Here is a 27,232-nt window from a genome sequence, read left to right on the forward strand (position 1 = left end):
AGGGTGTGTTAAAGTCTGGGTGTGTCCAAAGGTCTGTCTCCTGCATGGAAGAAAGTTTGAGAACTACTGATCTCCCACTAGAGGATCCCAAAATAAATAAAAGCAGTAAGAACTCAAAGACTCAAATAAATGATGATAGACTTCAGGGTTTCTTGAGGTGCAGAGAAATTCAGAAGCTTTGAATCTCTGAAGATTGTTTCAAGTTTGTGGCAAGTTACTTCGAGGTGCCACGTGAGATGTTTTGTTCATGACTTTACAACATGGTAATTTCAGGAGAAACAATGAACACTTTGGTTCCCCACGGCCTGATGAGCTTTGACCACCCCTGCTTTTGCCCCCGTCCTCCAGGAGGCTTCCTTCCTAGGTCAGAAGAGGCCGCTCACCCGCTTTGGGTTTGGATGGCCATTGCCTCTACTCTTGAAATGAGAGACCACGCTCCTGCACTGGGAGCCCTTTGGGAATGAGGACACCCAAGCCGCATGGGACATGCCAAGAGCCTGTTCTCTGATGGTTTTCAGAAGCTTCTGAAGCCATGAAATTTGCACAGGGTTGTACTTACTTCCTACAGAGGCTCACCCTAATGCTCCATTATCACTCCAAGCTCCCTGCTCAGCAGGCATGGAAGACTGTAAGGAATGGAAGGACAGCAAGGCAAAAGCATCAGGAAAGGCAGAAGAAAGCAAGACACAGGAAGGGAGCGATACCTCAGGAACAGCCTGGGAGAAAGATGTGGGAAATGATGTAAAAAACTCAACAGAGCAGTCAAAGCAGACAGGTGAGTTGTAATGCACATTCAGAAAATGTCTACTGTCCACTGTGAGACCAGGTGTGCCCACATTCACTCAGGAAATGGTGAGCTTTTAACATTGGGTACCTTCAAGGTTGGAATTAGACGGGTGCAGCATTTTAATTTCTATATAGTGTTTCAAGTGTTGAGATTATGGATGATCCTTCTTCTTTCTGTTTTTTTTCCCCCAGTATTTTTCAAATACAAATATTTTTTTAATGGAAAAGTTCTAATAAAAAGTATACATAAGGGTTTTAGGTTATGATAAAACAAAGGAAGGGAAGCATTGAAGATGTACTAAGATAGATGTTTGAACTCAGGAAACATTATTTTGAAAACTTAGCACAAGAACTTGTTCGAACAAACAGGTTTTTAAAAATTCATTACCTTAGCCATTAATTCTAAGATACGTGACTGGCTCTGAATAAGTCTTCACACCTATGTAACACTGTGGCACTGTTTCTGGCAAGTCATATCTGACTACAAACAGGCAGGTTTTGGGCATGTAGACTGTGGCCTGCCCCAGAGGTGCAGCCTGGCAAGCGCAGGTCCTGATCAGCTTTGCTACTCACTACTCATGGCAAAGTCAAGACTGTTCTGTTTAGAAAATCGAGTTTTATGTTCACAGTTGCCTTATGAATAATTAAAGAAATTTAGAAATACATTTGTATACAAATCCTTAATCAAAATAACTTTCAGAGGACATGCTCATCTGTCAAGGTAACATAGGCTTACCTTCACAAACACTTGAGGCATTCTGTTGAGAGACAACTGGAGTCTATTTTAAAAAAAAAGAAAGGCAAGGATCTTCAATACAGTGGTATATGGAAATAAAAGTCAAAGCAATATTATTAAAATAAATACTGGGGGAGAACATTTCTTTGATGCATAGCTTTTCTTTCAGTCACAAGACCAACAATTAAAAACACACAGTCCCCCGGCCCACTTTTGCATTAAGTGACAATGGACTGGAAGTGTGTCAGGGAAGGAGCAGTGTCATCCTGGCCTCCCCACTCTGTCAACAGGGTTGGTGGATACCATGACCCCCAGCAGCTGCTGGGCAGTAGCGCTTATGCAGTGGAAATCTGGCATCCGGCTTTGGTCTCAGGGCCCCACCGTCTTGGTGTTTGTAAGGGACTGTAAATGTCAGGCTACAGTATAGATACCAGGTCAAGGTGGGCTTCCTCGAATAGTGGGCTGGCCCAGGTTCCCCACGTTCTGCCCAGAAGTTGAGTGTACTCAGGCCTTTGTGCCTGATATGCAGTTGTCAGTCATTAGTTCCCAGGCCAGCGGGTGGGAAGCAGACACAGGGGAAGACAAAGGTCTTGGGACGCAGGGAGCCTGACCGCTGATCGGCCGTTCATATTCAGTGAAGCCACCGGGTTCAGGGAGGATGTGACCCTCCCATGCAGCATCTTCCCTACCCAAGTGAGGATTCCAAGTTTCTCTTGGACTGTCTGGGCAGCAACATGATTGCTGTGTTCACCTTAGCGGGAAGCATCGTCAACTTTAAATAAGTGGACAAGAATAAACATTGCGGGAAACATGAAGCACATTTAAAAGCAGAATTAACTCACCGTCTTCAGTGGCGTAGCTGTTTTTTTCCTGGGGGATGAAAAGAGATTGGCTTTGTTAAAACACAACAAAGATAAAGAGGAGCTGATTTTACTCTCAGATTTAAACTAGAATAGTGAAAGTGATACAGGTGTGTAGGAAGACTATCCTTGGAGGGAAGAGAGGGATGAAAGCAGAATTTAGCCACGATCCTTCATAGCCTCAGATAGGGTCTGCTGACAGATGGCAAAGGGGTTAATGGGGATAAACAGGAGGACCAGTTGCCAGGGAATCAGGATAACTGAGCTCTTGTTCCAGTTCTGCTACTGATTACTCTGAGACCTCAGGCCTGTTTCTCTCAGCTGTGAGGGCCAGTCTGAACTTTAGTTTCTTCATCTGTAAAATGAGGACCAGAATCAGCGTTTGCAAAGTGTGTATGTAGAGCCGTCCCTTCCCCCAACAGCACCCCAGGGCTACTGTCTTGGGAAGGAGGGTGGAGACATGAGGGTGGCCAAGCAGGTACATTTGTAGCCAGCACCTCCCCAAGCCAATGTTCCCCCTGCTTCAGGTGACTCTTCTCTGCTAGACGTCTGCCTAGAATTTCATTCCGAACAGATAAACCCAAGACCAGCACAACACAAGTTTGAAACCCACTCTGATCTCTGGTCCCGAAGGTGCTTGCCTGACCTAACGTTTGTCTTAGTTCAGTAGAGATTGGACTCTAATATTGCTAAGGCTTTATAATTCTCTTCTGTGTTTATTTTGAATACTGGCTTTCTCTCTATCTCTCACTTTGTTTTGGCTGAGAGCTGGAAGATTGGGGGAAGAATACTAACAATTCCCAAGTGCCTCTAAGACGCCTGACACTGGGTTAGGCTCTTCACATATTTTTTAAACCTCACACTGTCCTTTTTAAATGGGTGTTTTTATTACATTTTAGAGATTAGGAGACTAAGTAACTTGCCTGAAGTGATAAACCTAAGCCAAGAGAGAAGTGTGCAGAGTTTTGTTTAATAAACCCCTGAAATGGAGAATTTCTTTGCTTTACTCAGAGGCAGAATTAAGGCTATAACCACGCAGGCTTGCTTTGGACAGATTTAAATGTGCTTTTAAAATAACCTATTGAGCCAATATGAAATTATGGGGTCACTGTTTGTAATATTAATATGTTACATTCACCCAATATCTTACAAAGCTCTTCTAAGTTCAATGAGAAAGAATGCCTCTCTCATCTCCCTTTTGAAAGGAACCTTGGCAGTGTTGCTTTGGTTGAACACCCAGTGCATGCTGCTCTGTGTACACATTTGTTTGCAGATCACTAACTACTTGGAAGAGAAACCGAGGAGTAGAAAGTAGGAATGAAACCTGCTAGTGGGTCTTAAAATTATTCAGGTGCTGGAGCTTGTGTCTTGTGGAACACAAGTCAATGAGCTCAAGATTTAGCTAGAAGTTTATGGGAGGAAAGACTACTAGTTTTTGATGTCAGCAGGGACACCCCTAGTCCAACTTGAAGCATGCATGTGTGTGGAGAATACCAGGGCAATAGGGTTTCATTTCCACACTCTTCAGGAACACACCTATTGTAATGTTAGGTGCACCTGCATATGAGCTTGGGCAGGTATGCTCTTCTGAATGGAAACAGCAGAAAAACACCCCCCTCTGGCCCCCAGATTCTCAGGCAGGACTCCTATGTGGATTCCAGGCAGCTCTGCTCACAGCAGTGATGGAGACCATACACTGAATTCACAGAGTTGCTTCTCTGCAACAGGAACTTACCCAGCCCTGGGCAGTGGGGATGGTGCAGCAGGTGAAGAGGTTGATTTAGAGTCCCAGGCCCCGCTCTTTCGATCTGCACAGACATATACACAGGTCAGTCTCTAGCCCTGAACTGAGGGCTGATAGTCACAGTGAGCTGGCCTTGCTGGCAGGCTCAGAAATACATGCACATTTTTTCTTACTTTCAGCTAAGCATATATAAGTAGTTACATTGAAGTTTTGGGGGAAAACCTATAGGCAAAAGTGATGAAACATTTTATAAATGCCAATTTATAAGCTCAGAACTAGGATGTTAATTAGGAACTCCATCTAAACATTGCGAAATGACCTTCTCATTTCCCCCATGGGACAAGTTCAGAGCCCCTGATTCTGTGGGCTCAAAAAGAGCTCAAAAGGGTTCCTATGGAAGGGAGCTAAGAGCTCTCACACTTGTATCTATATGCACTGCACAAATGTGCACAACAGCAGTGCCTAGAGACAGAGGGGCACAGACCCACCACTCCTGATCACACCTATAGACACTGCTCATTCCTAACCACATTTACACAGTACACAAACCTAACCTCACATTTGGAGAACACTCATTCATTCATTCATCTCTGAGTTCTTAGGGCCTTTGCTCATTGCAGAAATAAACAAATGGAGAGAAGCAGCAAGCTATTACCCAAATCTCATCTTCTGAAGTCACAGAAGGGACCCAGAGGCCCTTGTCCCCCGTGCCCATTTCCCCTCCCTCTACCTGAAGATAGAAGCCAGAGCATCGTTATGAGGGAAGAAGGTGAGAGACAGGCAGAGATTCACTGCTGAGATAGGCAGCAGGCCTGGATGCGGAGAGACCAGAGCTAAGCCAGCTCCCCTCAGTGCGTCCCAGCTGCCTCCTCTCAGGCTGATACCGCCTGCCTGGACATTACTGCTCAGTGAGATAAAGGCTCTCTACTGAATTAAATTGAACTGAATAAATGTTTTAATTAAGAACTTACTACATTTATAAGTCCACAATTCCTAATGGACTTAAAGGGGATACTCTGTACATATAGGTTGGACTTGCCTACAGTATGTATTTGAGTTTGCAAGATAAAGCACACATAAGTAAACACTGAGGTAATAATCTATTACCAAGAATTATTGAGAACCTGGTATGTGTAAGGCCCTTGGAGGCACTGTGTTAGGGGCTGTGGAAGAGCTGAAGAAGTAGACATAGGCTTCTGCCCTCTCAGAATTTATAACAAGAGAAGACACATGCACCCCCATGCCACCTCATCTGACAGGACCACCTATTCCAAACACAAAAAAAGGGAAAAAGTCCTCGAAAAATACTAAACACAGAGATCATAAAGTTCATTCTCATGTACTTGACTAGAGAGAGGCCTTCACTCAGAGCCCATTTACTCTTTCTACACATAGTCCTTACATAGGGCTAATTTCCATAAGCACTCACCAGTGGCATCTGGTGAAGGAACGGCCCCTCCCATGTAACCCTTACTTAGATGTAAGCTGACCCGGATGGGATTTTTAAAAACATTTTGAGAAAGAGACTACATATGGAATTTTTTTTTTTTTGCGGTACGCGGGCCTCTCACCGTTGTGGCCTCTCCCGTTGCGGAGCACAGGCTCCGGACGCGCAGGCTCAGCGGCCATGGCTCACGGGCCCAGCCGCTCCGCGGCATGTGGGATCTTCCCGGACCGGGGCACGAACCCGTGTCCCCTGCATCGGCAGGAGGACTCTCAACCACTGCGCCACCAGGGAAGCCCCATATGGAATTTTTAACATTTCCTCCGACAATAAACTGAAATGTCATCTGAATGTGTAGTAGTATGAGTCTGTGTTTTATTAGCAAGGGTATCAAGTTGATATTGTTCTTCGCATTCTCAATACTTAAGATTCACATTGTGAAAATACACTTGGCTACTCATAGATGTTGATAGAAAGTTTTGGGGAAGAGAAAAAAATTCCCTCGTCTGAAAAATAAGGAAGCAGAAAGAAGGTCTAAGTCAGAATTTCCTCCCAGGGGTCCCCTCTCTTTTCACCAAGGGTTCGCTTGGCCTGAGCATGTTATTGTTGTCATATCTACTGCCTGGCTTCTTTACTAAGCTTCCCTTTCCTTCATATCTGCAAACAGTTGGCCAACGTCTTCCTTTCGCCTTCCCTCCTCGAAAATAACTTCTGCAATCAGAGGAGAGGGAGGGGCATGCTGGCTGTCCTCTGTGGTGGTGGAGTCCAGTACAAGCTCTGGTTTTGCATCAGGAAGACAGGGTTCCAGTTATTTCTCTGCCACCAAACTGGCTGTGTGACCTCTTACGAGCCACTGTGCTTCAGTTTCCCCCTCTGTGAGATGGGGATGCCACTAGCTACTTTATCTAACACAGAGTTACTGTGGTTAGGTAATAAGGTAACTTTGAACACGTAAAGAATTAGCCGAATATAAAATAATATTGCTGGAAAGGGACTGAAAGTTTTGAGGGTCAAAAATGTTATGCTAAGCGAAAGGAGTGAGATGGAAAAGACTGTATATTATATGACTCCATCTAGATGAATGTTTGGAAAAGGCAGCTCTATAGCAACAGAAAGCAGATCAGGGCTACCCAGGGGTGAGGGTGGGAACAGCACTGACCACAAATGAGCATAGTGGCTCTTTTGGAGTTGGGGTAGGCACAGAAAGTTTCTGAAACTGGATTGTAGTGCTGGTTACAAAACTTTATAAATGTAATGATTTACAAAAAACATTGAATTATACATGTAAAATGAGTGAGTTTTATGATACATAAGTTATAGCTCATAAAGGATCTCAGTAAATATGATTATTGCTATTTTCATTTTCTCATCTTGTTATCTACCACGGCAGTATCTCTAGGTGCCGGGCACTGTGCCAGGTACTTCACATGTGCCACTTTCAAGCCTCACATAACATCAAGGGGAGCAAACAGAGGCTCAGAGGGATTAACGGGCAGGGCCAGGGTTGGAAACCAAGGCCATTCAAGTTGAAAGCCTAGGCAGGCAGTGTCCTCTCTAGCCAATATCTCATAATGTTACTCTGGGGCATGATTTGGCATGTCAGATTCACTTGCTGCTTCTCCCTTATGTGGGGAAAGGTTAGTGAAACAGAGGGCTGCTTTTGTGAATGCCCATGGGAGGATGGAGAGTTACTCCTCGTAGGCCAGTGACCCTCTCTGCCGCCCTGGCTGAAGTCAGACCCCGGGGCATGGCTGGGGTAGGACAACACTGTACCCTTCTCATTGCCAGGATCCCTGCTTCCTGGCCAAGCCGAATTCTTGGTTGGAAAGCTCCAAGGGAGAAACTGGGGATGCAATAGAGGGAGATGTGTCCAAAAGCATACTAATAAAAGAGAAAAATCATCTTTGTTTAAATCATAGGGAGCAAAAAGTTATGTTAAGGTTTGATTTAACAGCACGGGCCTTGCACAAGCTGGTGCTTACTGAAGTTTCTTAACTTGGAAAACAATTTCCCCTTAGTTTTTCCTTCTACCACGTATATTTTATACATCATCCTCTTTTCAGTTTTGCATACAGTGGTGGTAGGTTTCCTTATTCTTAATGATCTCAGTGTCGGTATTGTAAGCCCTTGGGATTTAACTCTCTTTTAGCTGTTATAGACACCCTATTATCATTAGTGGGGCTTGCATACTAGCCGAAGCATCCCTTACTCTCAGGTACTATATGAACTCTTACAAAATACATAAAAGAGATTTAATTTCACAACTTAAGAATAATTTGGGCTATGGGTAAAATTCTGCTTGCATATTAGCAGGGCATTGTAAATTCCTAAACTCCTCCCCTATTTTAAGAAATAAAGAGATAGAATACTTTAAAAATGCTGTTTACTTAGAGCAAGCTCAGAAATACATGCTCTGTCTACCCTTTTCTGACAAAAGCTACAAATTAGCCAGAGGTTGCGCTGCCTTCTTCTAAATGCTCATTTAGAGATAAATCGCAATGGACTTCAGTCTTTCAGTTTGTTTAGACCAGTGCTTCTTAACTGGGAGTGATTTTGTCCCCCTCCCCCAGGGACTTTCTGCAATGACTGGAGAAATCTTTGCCTATCACTGCTGGGGAAGGGGGTGCTAGTGGTATCTAGTGGACAGAGGTCAGGGATGCTGCTAAACAGCCTGTGATGCACAGGACAGCTCCAACAAAAATCACCTAGCCCCAAACACCAACTGTACTGAGGTTGAAAACCCCCGAAATTTAGAGTAAAACTTTATATGGAAAGGAAGAAACACTTCTCTGAGGTGTGTACCAGGTGATGTGCCAGACTGGTCATGAATCAAGGCAGGTTAAACAAGGGATTCTGAACAATAACAATAATAAATCACAAAGAGCTATCATTTTATGAGTGTGATTCGTATCTTTTTACTCATGTAATTCTCACAATACCCCTAGGGATAGGTGCCATTTTCCCCTTCATTTTTTTTAGGAGAGGAAACTAAGAAACAGAGGGATTACTTAGCTTGCTCAAAGTCGGGCACCTAGTGAGTGAAGACTTGGACCCTCTGGCTTTGGAGTCTGTGCTAACTCCTGCTACTGTACTTCCCAGTATGGAACATGAAGGAGAGGGATTGCCTACCTCTGCACCTAATTCGCTATGTAATCTGCGGCCAGCACCTTATTAGCCATCAAAGAGCCAAAAGCAACATTAACCAGAGGCAAGTGTCGTGGCGTGGGACTTTAACAGAAACCCTGAAACCTTAGCACTTTCATGATGCCTATCAGGGAACTTTCTGAAGCCTTTAAAGACAATGATCTGTTATTTAAAGACACAGGCAAGTAGTCTGATTATTCCTTTTATAAAAATCATCTCTGAAAACTGTACTGTTTGCACACTCAGAAACTCGCTCTAACTGCTCAGGTTTGTTCCCTACCCACACCCCGCCCCCCCCCCACCCCCACCCCGCTCAAGTTATCTCACTCCCTTCCTCCTCCTGAACTTCCTCCTGTCTATATCCAATAACCATTTAACCAGGAAATTATTTTCTTGTTCAGGTTTGATTTCTTCATCTGATGCCTCTAGTGATAAAATATAGCTATACTAGGTTAATATAAAAACTAATGAATAAAAAATCCAGTGGGCTAATGCCTTCATGATGGGGCCATGTGATTCCTTAAAGACAGCCAGAGTTGGGGTACTCAATCGCTCTCTCAACCAACTGACCCATCTACCATTTCAGCACCTACTCTGAGCCAGGTCCTGTCTAGGCCTTGGAAACACCGCTATGAGCAAGACATGGAGCTGAGAGTCTTATGGGAAAGACAGGCTGATTGGAGTATTGGGTGTGTTTTAGGAAGGAGAGATCTGTGTAAGGCAAGAAGAGCATTTTAAGATGTAAGCACCAGAGAGTATTAAACTATTACTCTAAAGGAGGGTTTAAGCCTTCATTTATCTGTTTCAGTGAAAGGTTCTCTATTCCAGTAATAACAGCCCTTCTGAGTTATCACGTGTCAGGAGTCTCCGTTTCAGTTGGGACCAAAGCGACCTCGCCGTGACGTTTTAGGTTGGTGTGTTGACATTTGTTCCCAGAAATTAAGATGAGCTGGATAAGATGCCTCTGACCTCTAGTCCCCAAGTATAAAGAGCCTGTGGATTCCGAGGGGGAGGAAAAATAAGAACTTGTGAAGAGGGTGAGCAATTGCACAGGAAATGAGTCTAGGAAAAGATTTTTAAAAATACTCTTCTTTCATTTTCTCTCAAGGAGCACGTCCCTGAAAGCAGAGGTCAGTCTCCCAGTCTCTGTGTTCAGCCTTCAGGTCTGGGACAGAAGGGAGTGTGTGTGCGTGTGTGTGCGTGTGTGTGTGCGTGCGTGCGTGTGTGTGTGCGTGCGTGCGTGTGTGTGTGTGTGTTTGGTACAGGGTGGGGGAGAGGAGAAGGAGAGAATGCTGTTGAGGAAGCTCCTGCACCTCTCTGTGCTGTAAAAGGGTTGGGGTATGGGCGCCACTCAGTACTGTGGGCCTCAGTCTGGGGGTTGCCAAACCCTACAGGAGACATCTAGGAACCACTGAGTGTTCATGGTTTGGGTAGGGATGACATGGTAAAAACTAACTTTGTAATGGAATGAAGCTAGCAACATTTGGAGGGGGTCAGAAGCTCATCTCAGTGACTGAGGAGAGAGCCTAGAGGCAAGATTATGGCTAGTGGACTCTGTAAGACAGAAGGTATGAAGTGATAAAGTAAAGAAAGCCTGGCTCAGGTGGTGGCAACTAAAATAGAACAGCAAATTCAGGAAAAAGCAAAGCAGAATGGGGACAGAACATGGGCACTCTGAGACATGGAGCCTGGAGGCTGATGTGTAGAGAGGAATAAGGATGCCCGAAGAGTAAGGGTGATGGATGCACTGAGCTTGAGGTAGTGGGAAGGTCAAAGTGTTCAGAAGGGAAGAAAGGTCAAGGTTGGACACCAGAGAGTTATCAGCTTAGACCAGAGAAGTGAAGCCAGAAGAATGGATAAACCGGAAAGAAGTGAAAAATACTACTCTACCGAGCACCTACTGTGTGCCAGGCACTGCATTAAGAATTTCCCATTCACAATTTCAGAATTCTCCTGTCTCAGGGCACGGGCTATCATCTCCATTTACCGATGAGAAAATGTGATGCTTGGAGAAGTGAAGTACAGACCCAAAGTGATACAGTTGATAATGGGGAGCACTGGGATGCCTGGCCCATAACCCAAGCTCTTAACTGCACGACGTTCTGAAGGAAGAGCAGAGGGCTGAGGCTGAACGGTGCAGGCGTCCTCAGTCAGGGGAGGGGAGAAGGAGGGCAAGCCAGCCAAGTGCCCAGAGAGGCAGGATGAAAAAAAGGACTTGTCTGATAGAGGCACAGGGGCATGGGGGCGAGGGTCCCCTCACATAGGTGCCCCCAGACGGTGGATGAGCCTGAGGAAAAGGCCTCTGTTACCATTTATTAGGACATTTGGAAATACAAGGGATTATTTCTTAATATTTGCTCTGAGTTGTTTGTTTTATTTAGAACAGATTAAAAATGAAACCCCCAAATGTAATCATTTCACAATAAAAAAAACAGAAACAAAACCACCAAATCATGTGTACACTCTACCTGAAGCTGTCCCTGGAGGTGAGGCTGGCTTTGAGGAGTTATTTGGCTTGGTTGATCTATTCACCATGGGAGCTGAAACACAAAATCACACCTATATTATAATTTTATATATATATATATATATATATACACACACACACACACACACACATATACATATATAGTAGATAGTCTACACACACATATACATATATAGTAGATAGTCTACTGAGGGAGATTCACACTTATGGAAAAATGCATTGTGGAAATGATGGGTCAGACCAGAGAATCTGCAAAGAATGGGAGACACAATTAGTAAGCCCACAAGCCATTAAAAGAAGCCTTCTCAGAAGAAAAAAACATTTTTAGAATGAATATATTAATAATTAAAGTGAATACTGGCTTGGAATTTCATTTGCCAAACTGGGTGTCTAGGAGATGAAAGAGTTTGTTTTTTTACCAGGAGACGTGCCTTGAACTAACAATGGAGGGGCCAGATTAATAGCCCCACCTTCCCTGCCACACGTAACACACATAGCACATATCATTCCTCTTGGATTTTGTAGGTTTATGGGGGGTGGAGGTGGGGGCATTTAATTTGTATTTATTGTTTCATGGTGATGGGTGAATTCAGAAATTCTGGTGGGTCTAGAAGCTGTCGGTGATATTTAGGGCGTGGGAGAGGGCTGCGACGTGATGGCAGTGTAAAAACCGAGTACTGCTACTTTGGAGTCAAGTTTATTAGATGAGTAATGTTACTTGAAGAGGCAGCGTTTATACAGGATTATATTTTCCATAGCGACTATATCCAGAGTAATCATACACTGTTCCACACCTCATCTGAGGCTATGTGGCACGGGCTTTTGAAGATAATTTGTTTGTAACTGCGTTTGTTATTTCGTGAAGGATTTACAAATGAAATGTTTCTCATGGACCTGAGATAGCACTCAATTTTAAAGAATTAGAACATAGAGCATATTTTACTCTTTCATTTTTTCAGTCCTCTGCAGAAACTCTTCCTGGGGCAATATTTGTAAGGTCAACATGGTGGCTCATGACTTTGTGAGTATTAGGCTTTATAAGAAATCCATTCTAAGTGAGGAGCTAAAGAGAAGAACTTAGGTGCTTTTATACCTTGAGAAGAGAGTATTAAATCATGGAAGAGGATGGAGAAAGAAGGGTAAAGGCTATAAAACACAGAGATGGGTTGCTCACTATGCTCTCTGTTCCACTAGCCAAAGAAGGCAAATGCTACGGCCACAGAGGAGAGAGGCCTGGGCACTATCATTTCTGAGCCCCTTAGAGCTCGCTACCAAATGGTCTTGTATGCCTCTATCAACTGCAGAAGTTTTCAGGTGCTTAAAACTACAAACTCTTGCCTTTTTCAGATGGGAGTGAACTGTCTTCTGTGGGATGAATATAGTTTTCATCTTCATCTTCCACAGGGACCACATAATCAGCCTAAAAGAAATACAGAAATGCTGTATATTCAGAGTTTACTGCATAAGAAGCAGTGATATTTAAAAACATCTTCTGAGATATAATCCATATACCATTAAATTCCCCTATGTAAAGTGGTTTGGTGATTTGTAGTATATTAACAGAGTGTGCAACCATCACTGCAATCTAGCTTTAGAACATTTCCATCACCCCCAAGAGGACCCCTGCACCCATTAGTCACTCCCATCCATCCCCTCCCCTGACCTAGTCAACCACCAACCTTCTTTCTATCTTTAAGATTTGCCCATTCTGGACATTTTATATAAATGGAATCATACAATATTTCAATACACAGTCTTTCATGACTTCTTTCACTTAGCATAGTAATTTCAAGGTTTAACCACGTTTTAGTACTTCATTCCCTTTTATGGACAAATTATATTCCATTGTATGACTATACCACATTTTACTTATCCATTCATCAGTTGATGGACATTTGGGTTGTTTCTACTTTTTTGGCTATTATGAATAACATTGCTGTGAACATTCATGTACAAGTTTTGGGTAGATGGACATTTTTCTTGAGAATATACCTAGCGGTGAAATTGCTGGGTCATATTGTAGCTCTATATTTAATAGTTTGAGGAACTGTTAAATTGTTTTCCAAAGTGGCTGCGCAATTTTTCCATTCCCACTGGCAATGTATGAGGGTTCCAATCTCTCCACATATTCACTCATACTTGTTATTGTCTGTCTTTTTGATTGTAAGCATCCTTGTAGGTGTGAAGTGGTATCTAATTGTGATTTTGATTTGCATTTCCCTTAATGATGTCAAGCATCTTTTCGTCTGCTTATTGGCCATTTGTATATCTTCTTCAGAGAAAAGTCTGTTCAACCCCTTTGCCAACTTTTAATTGGGTTGTTTGTCTTTTTTATTCTTGGATTATGAGTTATTTAAATGTTCTAGATTTAAATCTCTTATCAGTTATATAATTTGCAAAAAAATTCTCGCATTCTACACGTTGTCTTTTTACTTTCTTTATGGTATCATTTGCAGCACAAACGTTTTACATTTTAAAGTCACTTTTATCTACTTTTTTCTTTTGTTGTTTGTGCTTTTGGTATTGTATCTAAGAAACCATTGCCTATCCCAAGGTCATAAAAGTTTATACCTGGGCTTCCCTGGTGGCGCAGTGGTTAAGAATCTGCCTGCCAATGCAGAGGACACGGGTTGGAGCCTCTGGTCCGGGAAGATCCCACATGCCGCGGAGCAACTAAGCCCATGCGCCACAACTGCTGAGCCTGCGCTCTAGAGCCTGTGAGCCGCAGCTGCTGAGCCTGTGTGCCACAACTACTGAAGCCTGCGTGCCTAGAACCCACGCTCCACAATAAGAGAAGCCACCGCAATGAGAAGCCCGCGCACCGCAACGAAGAGTAGCCCCCGGTCTCCGCAACTAGAGAAAGGCCGCGCGCAGCAACGAAGACCCAATGTAGCCAAAAATAAATAAATAAAATAAATTTTTAAAATTAAAAAAAAAAAGATTTATACCTATGTTTTCTTCCAAGAGTTTTATAGTTTTAGCTCTTACACTTAGACCTATGATCCAGTTTTATTTAACTTTTTATATATGGTGTGAGATTGGAGTACAATTTCATTCTTTTGCATGTGTATATACAGTTATCTTAGCACTGTTTGTTTAAAAAATGAATTTTTCCCGTTGAATTGTCTTGGCACCTTTGTCAATAATCGATTGACCATAAATATAGGGAGGGAGTGATTTTATAAGAGGTAAATAAAGTAACCAGATCTCAGAAGTGGTTTTTACAACCTACCTTGGTTGGTTGCCAACATGGGGACTGGGAGAAACAAAAACCAAACACGTATTGAGCGCTTATTGCCAGGTGCTCTTCTGAGTACTTTACGTGTGTAATCTCACTTGCTCCTTGTAATAACCCAGAAAGGCAGGTGCCACTAGTACTATGCTGTAATACTATGCTACAGCTGTTACCTGCCAAAACAAGCAGACGATCAAGAATCATCACAATCTGTGTCCTAACAAGTTCATCTTCACGGTGCTGCAGTGTTTCGATATAAACCCCATTATCCCACGTTCACATCACAAGAAACTGGCTGTAGTTACATGAATAATTGGTCTTGTGAAGCCAGGCAGATTATTCTACTGCCGCAACCTACATGCTATTAGAATCCTTCCTCAGCTTTTACAATGGCATGATTAAAATATAGATGATTATTTTAAAAAATCATCTTAGATCAACTCCAGTGTTTAGATGTTCAGTATTAAGACACCTGCTGTAGGTATTTACATGTTTGCCTTCCCCCAAACTTTAAATGTGAAAAATAGGAGCACCACGGATTCATCTTATTTTCACTTTCCCATTGCCCTTCACCCCATTGCATGTCAGGAGTCGTTAAGATGAGCTATTAAATGCCCACATGAGTTTCTTGCTTAATACAACTCACGTGAACATTTAATAGCTTTACGTACATTATTTTACTGAATTCTTTCGATGATACCTACTATTAAGTTAGGCGTACTTATCCTCATTTTACAGGTGAGGAATTTGAGAGCAGTTGAGTAATCTATCCAAGGTCACATAAAATCACAAAACTGATGCCCTGCAAGGACAGGTACTGGGTCTGCTTTGGGCACCAATGAAGCCCGGGCACATTTGTGCTGAATGAAGAGCTGGTCTCTTCTCAGTGGATACTGGAGGGGTGGCACAGGATAGCTCTTTGGCACCTGGGGTCTAGTGTGTAATCACCTGATCCCCAGTGCTGGCTCTGTCATTTACCTCTGTGACCTTGGACAAGTGCTTCACCCCCTTTGCACCTCATCTGTACCACTTCCTCATCTGTAATGGGGGTGATAGTAGCACACACTTCCTAGGGTTGCTGTGAGGATGTAATGAGATAATTCATACAGAGTGTGCAGATCACCACCGACACAGCACTGGTCAAGTGCTAGCTGCTCTCGCTGTTATAGCACAGATGCTCCTTCCTCCCACTGCCAGCTCTCTGGTCAGCCTGTACCCCCATATTATGCCTGTAACCTGTATGGTAGAGCTAAACGTTTTCATTTATGCTTCTGTTTGACTTCTTTTCCTGTCTAATGGCTCAGCCAGATCTTAATGTTGGCTTCTTTTTTCTTTTTTAAACCTCTTTCTCATCTTGACTGTCCATCTGCCCATTCCAGAATGTGCCTCCTCCAGACTTCTCCTTTTCCCACTGGTTCAGACTTGCCTGAGCCACCTCCACAAGGCTGCTATTAGCAAAGCTTGGCCTCTCCCCACTGGGGTCCACCTCCGGTTAGTCACAGAAATGGAGAGCTTCACATAACCCACAGTCTTCATTTGTATTCTGTGTCTGAATTGATATCTTCATATGGATTTGCCGAATGCCGAAAGAATTCATGGTGAGACCCTAACAGATGGTCTCCTACCATGTCCCACGCTCAGGTTCTCCCGGCCACCCTGTTCTCACCCTGAAAGGGCAGCATCCCCTCTCCGACTGACAGACAGACTGAGGATTGACAAACCATTCTCAGTCTGCTGACTTCCTGACTTAAACTGTCTCTAGAGAGGGGGTCATAAACTCAAATACTTATAGGAGCAGGTGTGGAACAATAACGGGACACGCACAGAGTCGGGGTGTGTGCAAGTCTTGTATGAGTGATGGGGATGATGACAAATGGAAACAGGGGCCAGGGATTCACAGCTGAGCTGGAGTATTGCCATGAGGCTCAGCTGCTTTGAGGCCATGGCTGGCCAAGTGTTGACAGGCCCTCAGTCTTCAGGAGAAACTAGAAAACTGGATTTTATAAAGAATCTAGAACATGGTAGAAAGGAATCCAATATATATATATGATACATGGAATCCTTCTTTGTGTGAGGCACCGTATTTAGTGATTTTATATATATATATATATAATATTATATATTATATATATATATAATATATAATATATATATAATTATATATATATATTCCTTTATTAAATCTTTAAAATAACCTGAAGAGAGGAAAAGCTGAGACTCAGAGAGTTTATCTGACTTGCCTAAGTCACACAGCTAGTAAGGGTCAAAGCAGGAATTTGAGCTTGGGTGCTGCCTCTATTTTATTTAAAAGTCTCTTTTCCATCTCTTCTTGGGCTACAAATTATTCTAAGGTGGAAATGAAGGTCATTTCACAGCATGCTCATAAGCTGTAGGTTTTACCATCTACAGGCATTTAAAAACAAGTTACTTCTGGGGCTTCCCTGGTGGCGCAGTGGTTAAGAATCCGCTTGCCAATGCAGGGGACATGGGTTCGAGCCCTGGTCCAGAAGATCCCACATGCCGCGGAGCAGCTAAAGCCGTGTGCCACAACTACTGAGCCTCTGCTCTAGAGCCCATGGGCCACAACTACTGAGCCCGTGTGCCACAACTACTGCAGCCTGCGTGCCTGGAGCCCGTGCTCTGCATCAAGAGGAGCCACCGCAATGAGAAGCCGTGCACCGCAACGAAGAGTAGCCCCACTGTCCGCAACTAGAGAAAGCCCGCGCGCAGCAACAAAGACCCAACGCAGCCAAAAATAAATAAATATATACATAAATAAATTTATAAAAACAAGTTACTTCTTCGAGAAGCTGCAGTAAGATTATGTCGTGATGGTTAAGAGTTGCCTTTAATGTTATTTTCTTTCTCAGACTGTTACACTTGTAGGGTTGTTCTAATGGCTAAGTTTGAGGGCTTGTCTTTGACTTTATTTAAAATACAAGTACATCTGGGAACCATAACATATTAGGCTTTATGAGTCATTCCTACAATAGCCTGAATGTGTTTACCTGTTCATTTTTAAATTGGAACAATTCCATATGGAATAAGACGTGAAAATCTAGGTGCTGGCAGAAGGGAGATTGATGACATAAACCGAGAGTTGGGTCCTGGACAATCGGCAAAGATGGTCCCTGGATACCCGGGGCTAGGGAGAGGGAGTGAGAAGCAAGAGCTGCCGAGGGAAGTGAGGGGTCAGCTCCTCCACGGGTTGTGCAGGGTCTTCCTACAGACTAGGGGTCTCCAGTGCATGTCCCACTGCACCCCTCTGCATTTTAGAGGAGGGGGGTGGAGGATCAGAGAGAAAAGAAGGTGGGGGAAAGAAAATGAGGCAGGACAGGGAGAGAAGCAATGGGGAATAAAGAGGGAAATATATTATGGAGGAAAGAGAGGTCTGCAGGAAACTGAGGGACTCTTTCTCGAAGGAATAATTAGAGGGGCACAGCTCCAGTATGGATATATATGCCTGTAGTAAATGAAAGTGCTTAAAATACGACCATATATGTCATTTTTAAAAGAAAACATCCTTTCAGCATAACAGTGGAGAGTTAGAGGGGGCAGGGTGGCTAGTGCCGGCCGGAGAGCAGGGCCTGGAGGAAGGAAGACACGCCTGAGGCCACACTGTCCTGCCCCTCCCCCTATCCGGCCCACATCCTGCCTTCCACTGGGTCTGGGCAGTCTTCTGGACAGAGTTACTTTACCTCATCCTCAAGGAGCTCTTTGGGTCTGGGTGGGACTTGAGGTTTGTGCAGAGAAGTCGGGGCTGGCAGAGTGGCGGCCTGCCTCGCCTTTGCCGAAGGCCAGTTGGGTTTACTGGGAAGGGTCTTGCTGAAGGGCGGAGACTGCCTCTGGCTTGACCGATTGTCTTTGAGAGGAAAAACAACAAGAACAACAAAGCATAAGATGAACGGATTCTGGATCATTCCCTGGGCGGAAGCCACCGAGATCTAGAAAGTATAAAACCCCCAGCATCTATGTAGCCAACACATTATTAACTGGGGCATTCCCTTAAAGAGTAGAATGACATGTTAGGCAAAGATTTCAACTGCCCATTGACTTACATTATAAAAACCAGAAGAATGTCCTCATCAAAAACATCCTCCTAGGGACTGATGGAGACCCACAGACCCAGAAGAGCAGACAGCCCAAACACTCTGCTAAACAGAGTGGATGGTGACCTTGTGTGTGTGTGGGGGGGTGTCTCGGGGGGGCGGTACTCCTCAGTGGTTCACTTTGCTCCATGAAGCCTTAAGAGCAGTGATTCTCAATCCTGCCTACACATAGGAACCACCTGGGAGCTTTAAAAAATGCCAAGGCCCCACTCCAGACATGCAGTTTGAACTTCTGGGGAGGGACCTGGTATTATAAGTTTTAAAATTCCCCAGGTTATTCTAAGGTGTATTCAGGGTTGCAACTACTTATGCGGGTGAACCTATACGTTCCTCCCCTTGATGATGTCCTCGAATCATGCGGAAGTCGTGAGTACCCCCTGGTCCAGGACCGTCCTCACCAGGTGTCAGGGAAGGAGTCCAGGCTCCTGCTCTCCACCCACCAGCAGCACTCCTTTGGGCTGCTTCTTCATTATGTAACCTCTCTGGGACTCACATTCCTCATTTTTAAAATGAGGATCGGAGCTATCCACCTCAGAGAGTTATTGTAGGGATTAGGGAGAAAGCAGCAAGGCAGGAGGAGCACTGTGTCTGGCAGAGCCGATGCCTAATATACACAACTAACCTTACCTGCATAATGTGGTGGAGGGCTTAGGCAACAGTGAGTCTACCCGGTTGATCTGCGAGCACACATTCTGACTGATACACTGTAGGAAAATCTTCGCATAGGAGTAAGCTGGTGGGTTCCCCTTCCCGGAACCAGCCCAGGTGCTTTCCCTGGCTTCCTGCTCCTTCCTCCTGCTACAGCCGGCCCCTAGCTTGGTACAGCTGCCCCTGCCTCTGCCTGGCCCACTCTGCTCTCCTCCCAGCGCCTGCTCCAGCCCTCGGCCCGCGCTTCTGCCTCGTTGAGGGTATGTGGTTAACTTTACACTTGGTGCTTCCTCGGAAGCCTCCTTCTGGTGGCGTAGCTGCGTTCAGGCACCAAGGCATCTACTTTACTATGCCTATGACTGTCAGTTTTTGTAGTTTTATTGGCAGCTCTTGGAGTTTACTGAGATTTCTTAATATAAGATTTAAGCCCATCAGAAGGAGCAAAGCATAGAAGACAGGCTTCGAAGAGTATGACCTGGAATGAGCCGCTTAACCGTCCTGAATAGCGGTTTCTTGGTCTGTAAAACAGGCCTGATGCAGCCCCTTCCTTCCCAGGGTTGTTGCGATGATTGAACGAGGTCACAAATTTGGTTGCGGTGTGTGGAGCAGAGTGGTGAAGAGCACGGCTCTGGAGGCTGAAAGGCCCGACTTGCATCCCAGCTCTGCCACTTATAAACCTTGGCCCAGTGAGTTCACTCCTCTGAGCCTCACTTTCTTCCTTTGTGATTATCAAGAAGGTGAAGTAGGCCATGACTGTAAAGCACTAGGTTGTAAACTGTAAAAAGCCGGGGAGTCTGCCTGTCTTGCTTGCTGCTTAGCATAGCTCCAGCACATAGTAGGTCCTCAATAGATGTGGCACGAAGCAGGGGCAGTACCTGGTACCCTGTAAGGAGGAAGTTATCCTCAGGGATAAGGGACACTAAACCCTTTACATGTAGGGACGCTCTGTACGACTCCTAGCCTCACGGTGATCATGTGGACACACTCCCCACCTCACCTTGCTGAACTTAGTCACCTGTTAGAATGGAACACAGACTTCTTCTTGGGGGAGGGCGGGGGGGGCATTAAAAGCTACACTCAGGCCTGGAGGCCACACCTAAGACTCGTCCTTTTAACCAATAAGGCTAATTCCAGGCTTAGAGGGCTTCACTCCTATCCCCTCCCCTTGCCCCTCCCCCCAATTAAAACTCCACTGTCCAGACTCAGTGTATCTGTACAGCCTGCCAGCGTGGGGCTGCGGTGGGAGGGATGGAGGAAGGAGGGACCTTAGCAGACACTGGGATCCCTGAAGGTCATCCTGGTTCCATACAGCCATCTCAAGAGAAATTCCAGAACCTTGTACGCAGGAAGCCAGAAGAGAAGAAGGGACTAATCTTGGGTTGATTTCTCTGGGGGCTATTAGGAATAGAGGTGGGGTGGGGAACCACGTCAGGATGTGCTTGTTTTATCTTTTGCCTGTTTTCAACATTCCCAGTTTAGGGAGGATACCCCCTCCCTTCCCCAAAGGGCAAACTTACCAGCGGGGGCTCCAGTGCCTGTGAGTGATCAGACGACCCACTTGGAGGTGGTGAGAGTGGGAGGTGCCCACCATGCTGCGACCTTGGCCTGCCCCGCTCCCTGCTGCCCTGAAGGCCGAGCGCCCAAGGTCTGGGTGGGGACTCACCTACGTACTCGCCCCTGGTGAAGGGCAGGGCCCGGTGAACTGTCCGAGTCTCCTGCTCAGCGGGTGGTGGCTCGTAGCTGTCGTCCCCAGCCTCCTCGGCCGGCAGCACATACATTTCCGAGTCGGAGTGCTCATCTGGGTTTTCATAATCGCTGTCCTGCAAGTACAGATACCATGCTCAGTGCCCCGCGCGTGCTTAGGAGGGACAGAGGGACAAGAAAGCAAGGCTGGGAGGGGTCGGCTAACCAGGGTTAGGCAGCTGTTAGCAGCAGCCCTGGGGCTGAAGCCGGGCCTTTTGCTCCAAAACGTATCACCTGGACTACTATCCTGGGGGAACGCATGGACTTCTAACCCCAAGGGTGGCTGAATTCTGTATGTCTGCAAAGAACAACCAGAGATAAAATATATTTTAAGAAGACAGAAAAAGGACCCAATAAAATAGAATAACCAAATAGGTTTTATTAATCATGATGGTTGAGGAAAATGCAAGTTTAATAAGAGAGGGTAAGGAGAAGCTCAGGGATACAGACAACTTTGAGGAGATAAGGTTGGTTTGTTTTAAACAGAGCTGGACAGTTGCAGGGACAAGGACTTCAAATTGACTCAGAGTCCATTCTCTTTCTTTTTGTTTGTTTTTTTATATAAATTTTATTTAAGTCCATATTGAAAATACGTTGAGCCAGTCTAAAGTTCCAACAGTTCACAAGGAGGGAAGTCTTCCCAGCCACTCAGTTCCTCTCCCTAGAGGTAAACAGAGGGACTAGCTTCTTGTGCGTTTTGTTCAGAGATAGTTTATGTGTGTGGCACACATACATATATCCATATGGAGGAAATATTTGATTCAGGACTTAAGAGGTCCTCTGACCTCTGTGCCCACTGCCCCCTCACACTGCCTGACATGATGCTCAATCCATACATGATTTTCCAATGAATCTATGATGTACCTGCCTTTTGGCCTGTCTCCTTTCCCTGGCAATTGTGTAACATTGAGGCAGGTATAGCGTTTCCTTCATTGCTGTATCCTCAGGGCCCGTGACAGGGCCAGCACATGAGAGACACTCAGGATGTTTGGAACAAATGAAGGAATCAGTGAGCGAGCACTGTGCTTTCCTCCTCAGTCCATAGGGAGATGTGAGAGAGGAGAGGAAGAGGGTGAAGAGTGGGATAAGGAAAGAGAAAGGAGGCTGAAAATAGAGCTTTTCCCGAGGTGGCTGGAGGAGTGGGGGGAGACAGAATAAAAGGAGGAAGGAGCCCAAAGGAGGGTGCTTGTCCTTACCCTGGCATGGGGGAGCCAGGAAGGGACAGGGAGAGGGGGGAGGTAAGAAAATTCCTGTAGGGGGGATTTTCCCAAACCCCTAGGTCAGAAATAGCAAATGGGAATATGAAATTAGGCTGAATAAAGTAATGATAATAGTAATGATTATTATTATAACTAACATTTCCATGCACTGTATACCTCATTGACCCCTCATCACAATCGTATGAGATAGTTTTTTAAAAATCCCATTTTGCACTTGGCGGAAACTGAGGCCCAGAGGAGTTGAGTAATTTGAGCCTGTGCTCTGGAGAAGCCAAAGACTGTTCCCAGGCTGGAGGCCTGGGAGGTGGAGTGGGAGTGAAAGGGTGGGCCGGGGGGAGGCTTAACAGGGCAAGACCCTGGCTTCCCAAGCCAGGGACTCTCTTCATCCAGGCCAAGGACCCAATTAGTGCTGTTGCAGCATCCCAGGGAGACGTCAGTATGAGCACTGAGAAGCAGTTGCTTTAATAGACATTCAGAAAGTGAAAGAACCAGTGGGCAGCCAGACACATGTGCCCGAATGGGGGACGGTTTGGGCACCCCACTTTGTTTCAGTTTTCGTGGAGCAGGGACTGGCTTCCTAGACTTCATTACCTGGAGGCTGAGGATCAGTGTGGATCCCGGGGAGGAGTCTGGAGTCCTTGCAGCCCCTCCAGCACAGCAGTCTGACTGAGAGGACCAGGTTGGCAGAGGTGGCGGAGAAGGTAGAAAAAGAGAGATCCCACGTCAGCTGTTCCTGGCAGCCGCCTTCTGACACTGGGCTGCCTACCAGACTGTGCCCCCATGAGGACCAGACTGAGACTATATATCCAGGGCCCAGCATGGGACCTGCTGCAGGGTAGGTGCACACCCAGCATACTTGGAATGAATGAATGCGCTGAGCTGCTGCCTGGGCTCTGAAGGGACTGAGGAGGAGGCAATGGATGCTCAGGAAGTGCTGAACTGGCCCTTCATTTGGAAAGTCTTTTCTGTGGGAGATGCACCACAAGCCCCTCTTACTTCAAGCACAGGAGAATGTGTTGAATGCCTTTTCATCAAGAGAATTAAAAGGGAATCTATTCAAACTTCTGAGAGTTTAAAAACATCCCCTCCCCCCAAATTATTCTAAATTATGACAAACAAACTTCTTTTGTTAATTAATTAATTAATTAATCCATTCACTCATTCAATACTTGAGGAAGTACAATACTTTGGACAGTCTAATGGGAACTTTGAAGAAGGGAATGTGTAATCAGACAAAAATCTTCTCAAATTGTCCATTCCTTCATGCATGTAATCAATATTTATTGAGCACCTACTATGTGCCAGCCATCATGCTTGACTCAGAGCACAGTCCCTGGCCTCAGAGTGCTTGTATGCTAGCATGGGAGACCAACAACAAACAAATAGTGAATAATAAATAAGTAAATAATCAAACAGATAAAATAGATATGCCTGGTCATAGATGCACTGAGGGAATGATCAGGTTCCTGAGACAGAGAGCAAAGGGAAGAGGGATTCTGTCTTGGAGAGGGGTGCTGGAAAGGCCTTCCTGGTGAGAAGCAGACACTTAAGCCAAGCCTGAAGTACAAGAAGGAGCCGACCAAGTGAAGAAGGTTGGGGATACCCTGGTTTCTCCTTTCTTCCGCTCTTCCTTCACCTGCCCAAGGACCATGAGTCTGAATTTGCTGAGTTAGGCAGGACCTCGACCTGCTGTAGGGACTGAGGGCAGGCCTGTGTGCCTGGGCTGGGATGAGCAACCCCTGCTGAGGGGGTGCAGGGAAGGCTAGACATGGCTGCAGGGGTCAGATTTCATCAGGTCTGGAGGCTTTAGCAACAAGCCTGTATTTCATTCTATGTACCAAGGGAATCCAATAAGGTAAAAATTGTGAGTGAATGTTCAATCAATCCTTACTATAGCTGGTACCTTCATTTTGGTTGTTTAACTCTGGGGACACAAGTCATTCCCTCCTCTTCAGGCTGATTTTATTTTGTGTTTGCTAGGTCCCCACCTTGTCTTCCTCCAGCCAGCGAGCTCAGTTTTCTCGGTTGCCTGGGGGAGGTTGGTCCAGCGCCTTAACTTTGCTTCTGATGTGGCCCTGTGTGTGTGTGCCTCCAGCAGGGGGCGCAGCTGCAGTGCTTCTGAGGGATCAGTGCTGCTGGGCCCTGGGAGGCTCTCCATGCCTAGGTGACCCACAGTGAGGCCACCTCACTCCTTCTTTACAAAAATATTTTCTCTGCAGTTGAAACGGGAGGAACTTCCGTCTCCTGATACTCTGAATAAACTCCAGGTGATGTACACAGTGCAGAGCTGGGCTCAGGCTCAATTCTGGGCACTGGACAGGAGTCCTGGGTTCTCATCCTACTGGGTCACTGAGTAATTGAGAGATGGTCAGCAAGTCATTTTCAGGCTCTTGGCCTCAGTTTCCTTATGGGGTATGTGGTTGTGTGGAGGCCCTCTTGGATCCCTTCCAGACATAAAGCTCACAGACTGGAGCAGCCTAACATTCTGCATGAATCTGATATGTGAGGAATAATCATTGTACAGAAAAGTTTTTAGGATGTCTTGTCTCTATAAGATTCAGGCCCAAAGAGAAGTGGCCCCTGGGGCCCTGTGGGTTGCAGAGCCATCTTGAAGAGGTTCACAATTAATTCTGACACACCACTCCAAAGTCATCATGGTCAGGGAGAGCCCTCTCCATCTGTGGCCCCCAGAGTCCATTCATATCTTCTTGGTCACAGCAAGCCCCTTGAGTTTTAAAAGTCTGCTTCTGAGATCTGAGAGCCTGGGTTTGAATTTTGGAATTGCAAGTTACTTAAACTCTCCATGTCTTGGTTTCTTCACCTGTAAAATGGGCAGGGCTGATGTCCAAACTGTTTAAGAACAAATCCAGCCCAGGTACTGACCATGACCTTAAGGAGTGTCCTGGAGACTCCCCGATGTGCCAAGCATTCACTCTTTAGTTTGTTTAGGGCTCCTGGCAGGGACCAAGCAGTGATGGGGCACTGCAGAATTCAGGGCAGAGGCATTTGCCAACTGATTTGGAAATATTCAAGCATTTTAACATCTGTTTTGGCTGTGCTGGTGAGTACTCTGAATACCAGCAGAAAATGGGGATAAGAATGCCTACTCATAGGGCTGTCATGAGGATTACATGAGGGAATAAGTATGAAGCTCATAGCTTGGCACATGATGGTGCTTGCTCAAGTCAGCCGTTGTGAGGTTATTGCTGCCCTGCCTATAGGTGGCCCTTCCAGCCCAGCCATCTCCCCTCCGTGATGGGCAGCTGACCACCAGCGTGTCATTCAGAAACAAGTCTTTATAAAGGCCTCCCAGGGGCCCTGGTGGAAATGATACCCTTCTAGTCCCAGGAACAAATACTTACAAAGTCATCTGACCACTGCTCCTCTTCGTCAGCTGGCCTCTCTGAAATGGCATGTGGGAAGCAGAATGCACAAACATAAGTCTCAGCTGACCAGCTCCACCCTGTCCACAAGCACCCCGAACCTGCCTTCTCTGCCTTTGAGCCACCTGCTCCTATCTACTAGGCCTTGAATGGTTATTACAGTCATCTCATGTTCATTCCTTTCAAATCCTTTTTTTGTTTCTTTTTTTAAAGTCAGTTCTCAGAGGGAAGTTTATAGCTATACAAGCCTACCTCAAGAAACAAGAAAAATCTCAAATAAACAATCTAAACTTACACCTAAAGGAGCTAGAGAAAGAAGAACAAACAAAACCCAAAGTTAGCAGAAGGAAAGAAATCATAAATATCAGAGCAGAAATAAATGAAATAGAACCAAAGAAAACAATAGCAAAGATCAATAAAACTAAAAGCTGGTTCTTTGAGGAGATAAACAAAATTGATAAACCATTAACCAGACTCATCAAGAAAAAGAGGGAGAGGACTCAAATCAATAAAATTAGAAATGAAAAAGGAGAAGTTACAACAGACACCGCAGAAATACAAAGCATCCTAAGAGACTACTACAAGCAACTCTATGCCAATCAAATGGACAACCTGGAAGAAATGGACAAATTCTTAGAAAGGTATAACCTCCCAAGACTGAACCAGGAAGAAATAGAAAATATGAACAGACCAATCACAAGTAATGAAATTGAAACTGTGATTAAAAGTCTTCCCACAAACAAAAGTACAGGACCAGATGGTTTCACAGGTGAATTCTATCAAACGTTTAGAAAAGAGCTAACACCCATCCTTCTCAAACTCTTCCAAAAAATTACGGAGGAAGGAACACACCCAAACTCATTCTATGAAGCCACCATCACCCTGATACCAAAACCAGACAAAGATACTACAAAAAAAGAAAATTACAGACCAATATCACTGATGAATATAGACGCAAAAAATCCTCAACAAAATACTAGCAAACAGAATCCAACAACATATTAAAAGGATCATACACCATGATCAAGTGGGATTTATCCCAGGGATGCAAGAATTCGTCAATATATGCAAATCAATCAATGTGATACACCATATTAACAAACTGAAGAATAAAAACCATATGATCATCTCAATAGATGCAGAAAAAGCTTTTGACAAAATTCAACACCCATTTATGATAAAAACTCTCCAGAAAGTGGGCAGAGAGGGAAACTACTTCAACATAATAAAGGCCATATATGACAAACTCACAGCAAACATCATTCTCAATGGTGAAAAACTGAAACCATTTCCTCTAAGATCAGGAACCAGACAAGGATGTCCACTCTCACCACTATTATTCAACATAGTTTTGGAAGTCCTAGCCACGGCAATCAGAGAAGAAAAAGAAATAAAAGGAATACAAATTGGAAAAGAAGAAGTAAAGCTGCCACTGTTTGCAGATGACATGATACTATACATAGAGAATCCTAAAGATGCCACCAGAAAACTGCTAGAGCTAATCAATGAATTTGGTAAAGTTGCCCAATACAAAATTAATGCACAGAAATCTCTTGCATTCCTATACACTAATGATGAAAAATCTGAAAGAGAAATTAAGGAAACACTCCCATCTACCACTGCAACAAAAAGAATAAAATACCTAGGAATAAACCTACCTAGGGAGACAAAAAACCTGTATGCAGAAAACTG

General features: G+C 44.8%; 2 protein-coding genes across 10 annotated transcripts in view; one reads left to right on the forward strand and one right to left on the reverse strand.

Moving 5' to 3' along the window:
• ZNF518A (zinc finger protein 518A) overlaps positions 1 to 15,955 on the forward strand; it is a 67,801-nt gene extending 51,846 nt beyond the window's left edge. For 7 of the 9 annotated variants that reach the window (XR_016388124.1, XR_016388126.1, XR_016388127.1 and 4 more), the window contains one exon: positions 3 to 13,730. The gene's annotated coding sequence lies outside the window, so the exon portion shown is untranslated. The other 2 variants (XR_016388122.1, XR_016388123.1) reach the window with 2 other exon arrangements.
• Positions 1 to 27,232, reverse strand: part of BLNK (B cell linker) — a 76,677-nt gene that overhangs the window by 13,484 nt on the left and 35,961 nt on the right. The window contains exons 4-13 of the mRNA XM_022569225.2: positions 25,520 to 25,560; positions 22,749 to 22,823; positions 21,104 to 21,235; positions 20,858 to 21,014; positions 18,136 to 18,299; positions 12,541 to 12,622; positions 11,183 to 11,254; positions 4,118 to 4,190; positions 2,365 to 2,392; positions 1,523 to 1,565 (exon numbers count right to left, since the gene is read on the reverse strand). Coding sequence (XP_022424933.1) covers positions 1,523 to 1,565; positions 2,365 to 2,392; positions 4,118 to 4,190; positions 11,183 to 11,254; positions 12,541 to 12,622; positions 18,136 to 18,299; positions 20,858 to 21,014; positions 21,104 to 21,235; positions 22,749 to 22,823; positions 25,520 to 25,560 — 867 coding nt within the window. The remainder of the gene's footprint in view (positions 1 to 1,522; positions 1,566 to 2,364; positions 2,393 to 4,117; positions 4,191 to 11,182; positions 11,255 to 12,540; positions 12,623 to 18,135; positions 18,300 to 20,857; positions 21,015 to 21,103; positions 21,236 to 22,748; positions 22,824 to 25,519; positions 25,561 to 27,232) is intronic.

Source organism: Delphinapterus leucas, chromosome 16, assembly GCF_059928025.1.
Source record: "Delphinapterus leucas isolate spDelLeu-1000000601 "Yukka" chromosome 16, BTC_Dleu_Yukka2, whole genome shotgun sequence".
NCBI lineage: Eukaryota > Metazoa > Chordata > Mammalia > Artiodactyla > Monodontidae > Delphinapterus > Delphinapterus leucas.